The following is a 10,396-nucleotide window of genomic DNA, read 5'->3' as shown; positions in this document are numbered from 1 at the left end:
TGGTTTTTTTTTTACTTACATAACTGTTTTCCAAGTTGATTTTTCTGATTCATATATTTCTGTGCTTCATCTCTATATACTGTATGTCCTTCTTACATTTATTGAGTGTACTTGACTTATGTTAACATTAAAATGAAAACGTTTTAAATATAGATTGTTGTCATATTTTTAAGGCCAAGAATGATTCTGTCAAGCTTGCTGATCTATTTGTAAATTAACAAACAAAGGCATTTTATAGATTTATACTAAGACACTCTACATTATTATTAGGGTCATAAAAATGTAAAGTGGATTTACAGAATGATAGAGAAGCTATAATTTCAGACACTGATGGTGTGAGGTATTGAGCCAGGAGGTTGGCGCACCACTGCTAGAGATCAGAAACATTATCCACAGTCATCTGTGTGTCAGCAGACACTTCTGCTGGACTCATTCCCTGTGTAAAAAGTAAAAACAAACATAGATGCCGTCGGTTTCCCGTCACTGAAGCCTCAATAAAGTCTGCATGAATGCCTCAGAATGCAGATGGTGTGAGCCAGCCTGCTGCATCAAAGGCTCCCTGCACAGCTTCGGAATGTATGCACATATCTGCTCGGATGCAGACATCGCTATCGCCGCCAAGAATAAAATAGATCACAGAGGATGGAGACAGTCTGCCTGTCCCTCATTCGTCTGATATCTTGATATGACTCACATCAAAGGGAGCAGAGGAAGAGGAGGTGTGAGAGGAAGTCTGTCCCATCCTCATGCCTCATGGAGCCAGTTCCAGGTCGAGATCTCCAGCATTGGACTCCGTTATGTTGGACATTTTCAATTTATTTAAAGGTTTCGATTAAATCCTGGGTCCCATTTTTAAGACTGATTTCACAGTTCGACTAGACTTGACCTCCACTTTAACCTTTGGAGCCACAGCCTGGGGGCCTTGGCCCCTGCAGTAGGGGGCTTTTGTCACAAAGAGCCGCTATTGTTCAAACCAGGCGACACCTACAAGCGTCTCCTAATGTGTGAAAGCAGACACAACCAGTGGGTGCAATCATTACATACTACAAGGACGCCCCCACCACCACCACCCCAAACCCACCGCCCCTTGTTGGCTCTCATCCTCCCAGCAGGAAAAGACACACAGTTTTGTTTTATCACTTGTGGGCTTTTCCAGCCTCCCTGCTGGTTGGGAGCAGGTACTCCTCATTGAGCTGTGAGGGTTTAGAGATAGTCATCTCTTTGTCTGGAAAAAAAAGAGTTTTAGAGTAAAGCATCCTGTTAAAACTGTCCTCCTGTAGCTCTGGAGGGAGGGGGGGGGGGGGGGTTCTACATTTTCTACATGAGGTGATACCTGGTGAAGTCATGTAGGATGTTTTTACTCAGGTTTAGAGAGGGTTTAAGAGCCTCTGTTAACACAGGATCTGGCATTGAGGAGCCTGTGTTTTGAGGGAATAGGTACAACTAATCTATATATACCATTAAGACTCAATCAATCATGTTATCTAGCTACTTCAATAATTGTAGCGTTTGCTCAGATATCTGCTTGATCAATCATGTAGTCGTTTTATATAAATTAGAACTATGCTTCAAAGGTTAAGCTAGAGTAATGGGGTCAAATCACATGCTGCATGTTGTCCTGTTTGTTTGGACCAGATAGCAGAAACCATCCAACAGATAGTCCAAACATCCCAGGGTCGCTCTGCATTATTTGTAGGTGGAAAGATTTATGCGAAAAGAACTTTCCAGATAGATTCTAAGTTCCTGGTATAGTTTAGACTCTTTGTTCTTTGAGTATTGGACTTCCTCTTAGTAAGATCAGATGTCATTGAATGAACCCTATGCAGAGTTTATGATTCCTCTCATTCTGTGTATTCAATAAACCTTGTGATTTGCTGACATTGGACGTCTTTGTCTTGTCTTATATCCAGAAGCAAGGAACATGCTGTCTGTGAATCTGAAGACCGGAACGTTCTAGTTACTCAACCCTGACACCAGTGAAGTTACATAAATGATAAGAAGTCGTATGGCGTGATTTAAATTTATTACCGCTTGATCAAAATAATATCCATGACTGGATGTGTGGGGAAAGCCTTAAAAAAAAGAAAAAGTGGCCTTGTCAACATAATTTAAAGTCATTGGTTTTGTTCAGGGATGTAAAATCTGCTGAAACTTTTTTTTAAAATTTAAATATGCAATAAATTGCTCAAATCCGTCGCAAAACATTATTGTACGAACCGATCCAAGAACCAAACACTACCTCCTTTTGACCACCAGGTGGAGATATTTGACTAGCGACCACAGCTACAGACAGCGTGGATTAACAGTTTATAGTGACAGGTATAAGTCACATTTAGCTCCAACACTTTGTCAAATATCCCAATGCACTGATAATAGTCATTCTTACGAAAAAAGACATTTTATTATTTTAAACTATTTGTATTAGGCCCACACTTGTGTTAACAGAATCAGTGACACATCATATAACAAATGATAGAAAGTGAAGACCATTGCTCGATAATAAGACCAGTTATTCAGGATAAAACTAGTATTTCTGTGGACTCCTCCACTTAGATGTAATGATGTAATGCTGGTGGTAGACTGGCGCCTCAGTGGAATTGCAGACAATTAAGGTAATTGTATAGTTTTCAGTGTTGCCTAAAGAAGTTTCCCCATCCTGTTATATAGTCAGTACAGTTAAAACACAGATGACTCCACCAGGACACAGCCAGCAGCTCTTACCCCTCCCTCTGTGGGATGAAATTATTTTCTGTCACCAGTTATTATTGATTCTTAGTGTCTTTTATTGTAATCCAACGTTTATAAAGTCAGATCACACATGATGTGTATGTAGGGTCACAATACACATTTAAAGGTCCTTTGAAAGCATTCATTGTTCCTGACTTCCAAATAATAAAAAAAAAACGATAAAGATCTCTCGCTCACGCGTTTGGTTCATGTGTGTGTGTGTGTGTGTGTGTGAGAGTGTGTGTGTGTGTGTGTGTGTGTGTTACATGATGTCTCTGTGGCGCCATGTGTCTTTTTGGATTGCTAATTTCTCTGAGCGCCTGTCCGCTCCTCCCCGCAGCAGCAGCGTCTGCGCGCCCGGAGGGAAGCGGCTCGACGCGGCGTCAACGTGGCTGCCGTCAGGACGACACCGCAGGTAGATGCGACTGGCCAGTCTGGCTGCACTTCCTCTCCAATTAGATCATTAATGAAACGTCATCAACAGACATATACAGACTCACAGGAAAAAAACAAACAAACAAACAAACAAAAAAACTTCCTGCACGAATTATCTTCCCTTAGAGGAAACACCTAGGCAATATTTTAATAAGACGGTGTCTTATTTCATGTGCGTTATTTTGTGTGTGTGTGTGTGTGTGTGTGTGTGTGTGTGTGTGTGTGTGTGTGTGTGTGTGTGTGTGTGTGTGTGTGTGTGTGTGTGTGTGTGTGTGTGTCTATTAAGTTTATTAACCTGGCGCAGCGAGTGGGACCTAATAATGACACATGGAATATGTTACTATGGAGATGAGGTCCAGTGAGTGACAGGATTGGTCAGAACTGAACCATAAAGCCAGACTGACAGACGGAACCAAGCCGGCTAAGAAAATAAAAGCATGCAGTCGGTCAGAGAATAAATTGAAAATTCACGGAATATGTTGATGCAGTAATTTAAAAATTGCGTGTGGATATACACCAGTGTTGAAAAAGAACTGAAGAAACGACAACAACACGAACGCAGCTTGTGCATTTTTATGCGAATTTCCTTTGTTTCTGAAGCTCAATCGATTTTATTCAATAGAAAAAAAATATTTGAGTTATCATTTTTATCAATCAATCAATCAACTTTTATTTATATAGCGCTTAATCATATTTGAAGACATTTCAAAGCGCTTTACAGATAGAAAACCAACAATGCCCTCCAGAGCGAGCATTTTTATGTTAAGTACTTTATTAATTTCACATGTCATCTTTTCTTTAATATTATATCCCTTTAATTTTTGCAAAAAAATCTTTTTTATCCACTTCTGTACCTCATGTAAAACACACATAATCTACCTGTTTAGATGTCGCTTGACTTTTTCAAATTGACTTATTTTGAAAAGAAGAACTTGATACTACGTTGTTGCGTCATGACGTCAGTCAGGGTAGTCTGACCAATCAGAGTGGAGGGGCGGGGCTCTGACAGACCACAGCTATTTCTCCTGTTAAATCGCGGCCGCTCGGAGCTCCGTGTGCAGTCCGGTTTGTCTGAGGATCTCCTCCGTCCCGGAGCTCGTTGGTGATGCTACACCGTGACCGGCGGCTGTAGAGGCAGAAGAGGAGCAGCGGACAGAACTCATCTTCCTATTTGTCTCCCCGGGAGGATACCCCGTCTTTTTTTTTTTCTTCCTTTTTTTTTTTTTCGCCGTTGTTTTCCGTCCTCCAGTGACTCTTCATGTCGGACCGCCTCGAAGAAAGCAGCCCGTGAATTCCGCGTCTCCATGCGGGGGAGAGGAAGCGCTCCGGAGGATTTTTCACCGCGTTTCGTTTCATTCCAGTGGGGATCGTGTTCTGTCGTGTTCACAACACGACAATGTGTCACGTTTAGCTCCATGTAAATCTGTTCTGTCGTGCTGCTACTGGATATACGAGGACTCCTCCAGCCACCATCTGGTGTAAATGGATCGCCAGTCCAGTTTCGTTTCCATTTGGCTGCAACTGGAACTCTGTGCCATGGCTGTCCTTCTCTCCAAAGGTACAGACCCCAACCAGGGGTCAGACCCCTCTCTGACAGGACACTTAGTCTCATCTTTATTTAGACCAAATCAGACAGTGATAAACAGAACTCCTGCACTTCATCCAGTGTTTCTGAAACCAATCAGTGCTTCTCAAGACCATCTAAAATCCAACCAAACCAACTTGATTTACTAGTTTTCCATCCTGTTACCCTCCACCGATCCTTTCAGGATGTATTCCCATACACAACAGAGCATTAACATCCCAGACTCCTGGAAGCATCCTCATCAATTCTTTATTATATAAAGCATAAATCATGTTGTTTATTGGCTGCAGTGTTCGGTTTATCCTTGAAGCTTCCATTCATAAAAGCCTGATCCTGTTCCTGTCCCCTCATCGGCCCACAAAGGGGGCCCCTCCGTTCTAATGAAATATTCTCCAAGTGACCTGCCGGGCCCTCTGCTCCAACCATTCAGGGGGAAAACACTGATCTGATGAATGAGCTCCTGCACGGCTGGTTGGTGCTTCAGAAGAGGCACAGGTTTCCTGTGAACACGTCGATCTAAACGCTTTTTAAAAAAAAAAAAAATCATCTTATTCCTCCTTTTTGACTTGTTTTAATAGTAAAGAGGCTCCATCTTCAGAGCGTACCCAACACTTAGATCCTGTGAAATCATTATGATGGAACCAGAGGGCAGGAAGACGGTGGAAGCTCTTAATTAGAAGTTATTCAAATGAAATTCAAGTTTTTTTGTTTTGTGTTGTCGGGGCAGGTCCTGTTTTTTTTTTTTTAAACCTAGATTTATGTTTTGCAAAGTTTTAAAAAAAAAAAAAAAGAATCTCTGGATGAGGTAATGAGTGGGCTGGTGTAAAAGCAGGCAGCCGTAATGATAAGGTTGCTGGAAGCTCTTCAGATGGGACCTCAGCGCACACACCCCCCCTCCTCCTCCAGGCATCCTAACCACAAGTAAAGCCTCGCGTGCAAACGGGGGAAAAGCAGACTCCTGCTCGGCTTCTCCGGCCCCCTTTTTCTTTACGAGTTTCCTATTGGGTTGAAAGAAATTGACTTTGGCAAACAAACCACTAATTATAAGGTACAGGGCTCCTGTTTTATAAAGCAGACATAAAGGGGCATTTTTATTTTTATTTTTTTTTACATTTGGATTTGAATGCCATCCTAAAGGCAGACTTCAGCTGTGCTGAAGAAGAGAAACGTTCCCATGAGGTGTTTAAAAGTTACCTGGCTGTTTATTGTGAGCAAACACTTTTGGAAGCCAACCACAGACCACATTTGGAAGGATTGAATGTAAAAAAACAGTAGCAGAAGTAGCGTTTTGAGTTAGGTCTGCTTCATACTGACCGATTTAATCGGACTTTTTGGGTTTTTTTTACTGTTATGTAGGTGAGTCTGAACATCTGTGATCTGTTTCAGCCTCAACTGAGACCCCTGAGAGTCTTTACAAACGTCTAAAACTATGTTACAGTCTAATAATTGTCAGAAATCATGAATTGCTGTTAGAGCTATTATTATATCTAATCGTTCCCCCCTCTTTTCCATTTCCAGGAGAAATCAGGTGTTACTGTGACGCGCCCCACTGCGTCGCCACGGGATACATGTGCAAATCCGAACTGAACGCCTGCTTCACCAAGGTTTTGGACCCGCTCAACGCCAACTCCCCCCTCACCCACGGGTGCTTAGACCCCGTCGTCAACGCGGCCGACGTCTGCGGCGGCTCGAGGAACGCCGACGTCCTCGGCGGGGCTCCGGCCGCTGCGCTGGACTGCTGCCATGACGACATGTGCAACTACAGAGGCCTGCACGACCTGGCGCACACCAGGGACTCGACAGGTAACACAAGAACCCTCACAGAACTGAATCACCTGGCTGTCAAGAACGCTCCCCACATCCCAACCCCCACCATCACTGAAATATGAAATTCGCTTTAACTGGTTTTTAAAAGTGATCGGCCTCTCTGGGGGGAATTTACAATTCCTCCTCAGCAAATATCCCATATTTCCCTCCTTCCTGTTCCAGAGGCGCCCTGTTGAACTGTAGGGTTCTTCAAACACTCTGCTTTTTACGGACATGCAGACCACCCTTGCCCCCCTCTTACTCGTTTTTTTTTTTTTTTTTTTTTACTTCACAGCTTTACAGAACTTCAATTTGACTTTTAATGGGCTCCAGCTCCGCTCTCGGGACGGCGAGGAGCAGCCAGTTTACCTTAAGCACTTGGATAGAGATCAGATATTTTCTTTCTTTACTATGTGTGTGCCATGTTATTTTCCTACTGAGTTGGAATGTGCCCTGTAGAATGAATATTCCCCCCGACAAGTCTGCGTGTCGAGCAGAATTATGAGCTCATAGAGTTATGAAAAGGTGCATAGAGACGAGAGGAAGGGGATCTGTCCTGAGGGGGTGGGGGTGGGGGTTCTGCTGAGACCCTGACCAGATCAAACTCACGTTTAGGAGCTTAAATTAATTTCTGGCTCTCAGTCAGGACAGGGTGACTCAACTTCCTCACTCACTTCTGTCTTTTACTTCTTTCTCTGTGGTTCTAACTAAGCATACATCCAATAATCATCCTTACCTGAGACATAAATCTGTGTGAAGTAACATATAGCAGAGGAAACACACGTGCATGGTGTGAAGCAGGCATTTATTTGTGTGCGTGTGTGTGTGTGTGTGCAGATCACGGCCGCTACCAGCTGGACGGGAACAACCGGAACCTGGTGACCCGGGTCCAGGAGCTGGCCTCGGCCAAAGAGGTGTGGTTCCGGGCGGCGGTGATCGCCGTCCCCATCGCCGGCGGCCTGATCCTGGTGCTGCTCATCATGCTGGCGTTGCGGATGCTGCGCAGCGAGAACAAACGCCTGCAGGACCAGCGGCAGCAGATGCTGTCGCGGCTCCACTACAGCTTCCACGGCCACCACACCAAGAAGGGACACGTGGCCAAGCTGGACCTGGAGTGCATGGTGCCCGTCACGGGACACGAGAACTGCTGCCTGACCTGCGATAAGATGAGGCAGGCCGACCTGGGCAACGACAAGATCCTGTCTCTGGTGCACTGGGGGATGTACAGCGGCCACGGCAAGCTGGAGTTCGTATGATTCCTTTGCAGGGGAGGGGGGGGGAAACGACGCGTCGCCTCCCCAACAAACAAGCCAGGACTGCCTCTCAGTCGTCAACCTTCGCTTTTCGACTTTAGAAGACATTCCCCCGTGTTTTTTGTCCAGTGGACTTTTTGGGTTTGTGTTTTCAGTTTTATTTTAAAACCAGTGGCAAAAAAGACTGAGCTGATGGCGTGTGGTTTTTTGCTAGAGGAGCACTTTACTTGAAAAATGAAAGGCGAAGCAACGAGGAGCTGTATTTAAACTTGAGAGGGCAGGACTGAGGCGGAAAGGGGGGGGGGGGGTTCCGCCGCCGCTCCTGAGGATCCTGGACTTAAAACACTGAGCGCTGAAGGATTCCAAATCTGTCTTATTTGCACATTTGTAAAAAAAAAAAAAAAAAAAGAAAGAAAAGAGATGACAGTTGTCGTTGCTTAAAACAAGAATTTTACACTGACACCAGGGTACAAAAAAAGACTTTTTTGAGGAGTAAAAAAAAAATAAAAAATCCAGTGTTTGACTGTGAGTGTGCACACTCCTCTGTGTACATTTCATGATTCAAGCTTATTGTAAAGATTTAAAGTATATATATATTTTTGTCTGACGAAACTGACTGGTGTGCGTCTTGTTTTGGGTGAATGTCCAACATCTCTCTCTGTGATCAGACCATAAGCTTGATTGTGAGTGTGAAAGAAACCTTCCATTAAAATGACTTCTTTTTTTTTAATTTATTTGACGATTCATTCTTGTGTTTTAACTCTTACATTACAATAAACGAGTGACTCAAAAAGTCTTTCCGTCCACGTGGAGACGGGTGTGTGTGTGTGTGTGTGTGTGTGTGTGTGTGTGACGTTTCAGAGCGAGGCCGTAGCCTTGGCGTTTCGGGTACAGTGAGGCCTTGTTTCGCGGCGAGGCCGTTACATCTGTCAGTCGTTCTTGAACCCTCTCCAGAGGTCAGGTTTTCATCTTCAAATAGCGTTTCTTTTTCTTTTTCTCTCTCCTGGCTGGATTTATTCTGGAAGCAGCAGAACTGCTTTTGAAAAAAAAAAAATTTAAAGTCATTCTCCTCTGGAGGCCTGAAACACTCCCTCCTGTGCTCAGGTTGTCACTGAGGGAGGCTGTGGGAGTCATTTCCTCGGTGACTAGACGTCTTTAACGAAAAGGTTAAATCCTGTGATGAATCGATCACTAATAAGTACAGTATTTTCCGCACTCAAAGCCTTTATAATTTTCTCAAAAACCAATAGTACGCCTCATAATCCAGTGAGCCTTACAGTGTGGAAAATACTGTACAACAGATCATTGATTCCTATAATGTAGCGCCACTGTTATTGTGTCCGGGCTTCGCTCCCACGCTCACCGTCCTGCCGCCAGATAAAAATCTACTGTTCATTCCTGCTCCAGTCGCTCACTGTTCAAAAACAAAGCACATTCATTTGGAAGTGAAAGAGGAAGTCAGTGGGCTGACGCATGCTTGGTTTACATCATTTCATGGAAGGTACCGGCAATGAGAGGAGAAAAAAAAAAAAAACACGCCACTTTCCGTCCGTCCCTGATGGTTCTGTTACTCAGGAGCTGGTTTCACCAAATGACAAAAGGCTTTCTGATGGTTTAGACAGGTTTATTTGGTCAGGTAATGAGGCGATGAGGAGTCAACCAGTCGTGTGTTCTGAAGTTTATTTGGAGGAAATAGGCAACTAAATAAAAGAATTTTTTTTTTTTTTGGTATCTGAATGAACTGATATTTTTTGACAGAATGTTTCTTGAACATTTCTTGCATAGAAGTCCTTCTAAGTCACCACAGTTTGAGCTGCATCACCGAGTTACTAGAATCTGGTTCATCTGTCATCATGACTCCGTCGCTTCCTGGTTGACTTCTTGCAAAATTTGTACACAAACATCACCGAATGGATTGGAAAAAAGTTGGATTTGACTGTTTGGAGTCTGGGGTTAGATTTCAGTCGCGCACATTTGTCAGGCATTTTCTAAACTCCTGCTGAATATTTACATTTCTACGTCTAAATGTCACAGTAAGCATGTAATATGTACCGTGTGCGTCACACAAAGCAAGAACGGGTTGAAAAGTTCACACCCTGCGGTCTCCCCCAGTCACCGTGGTAACAGAAGTAAGACATCTAGTAAGTATTTTAAAGTTGAGGTCCACTTCAGTGAAGACTGCCTGTCTCTGTGCTGAGCGCTGACCCTTGTTTCTTTCCATTAAGAGGACAGGAAAACACTATTAGCAACTAACCACTTAGCAGCAGCTTGCATTAGTGAGACGGAGGGCCTCCCCCAGGACTATTACCCTTGTAATAATAACAATGTCCTCTCTTTGGCCCGCCTAATGTGACTGCTGTTTTCTTTAGCCTGATTCCACTTTGCTGGCTCACCTATGGGTGTCAAGTGGCCACGGAAAGGTGAGGAAATCACAACACGAGTTTAAAATGTGGGTGCATGTTTGTTTTTATCATTACATGAGGAGAAATCAGTTCCATGACAGCAAAGAGACAAAAAGGACACGTACTGCTTTGTGCATTAATTACACACACACACACACACACACACAGGGGGGGGGGCTCGAACGTCC

At 43.8% G+C, this 10,396-nt stretch overlaps 1 protein-coding gene across 1 annotated transcript; it reads left to right on the top strand.

Annotated features, from left to right (window-relative positions):
* The first annotated feature begins 4,136 nt into the window (after positions 1 to 4,136).
* bambia (BMP and activin membrane-bound inhibitor (Xenopus laevis) homolog a) lies at positions 4,137 to 8,536 on the top strand. Its single transcript, XM_068343918.1, has 3 exons — positions 4,137 to 4,720; positions 6,266 to 6,550; positions 7,391 to 8,536. The coding sequence occupies exons 1-3, from the start codon at positions 4,645 to 4,647 to the stop codon at positions 7,807 to 7,809; spliced, it is 780 nt and encodes a 259-aa protein (XP_068200019.1). The 5' UTR covers positions 4,137 to 4,644; the 3' UTR covers positions 7,810 to 8,536.
* Positions 8,537 to 10,396: the final 1,860 nt, after the last annotated feature.

Source organism: Antennarius striatus, chromosome 20 (assembly GCF_040054535.1).
Source record: "Antennarius striatus isolate MH-2024 chromosome 20, ASM4005453v1, whole genome shotgun sequence".
Taxonomy (NCBI): domain Eukaryota; kingdom Metazoa; phylum Chordata; class Actinopteri; order Lophiiformes; family Antennariidae; genus Antennarius; species Antennarius striatus.
The sequence above is the reverse complement of the archived record's forward strand: the minus strand, read 5'-3'. Positions and strand labels throughout refer to the sequence as shown.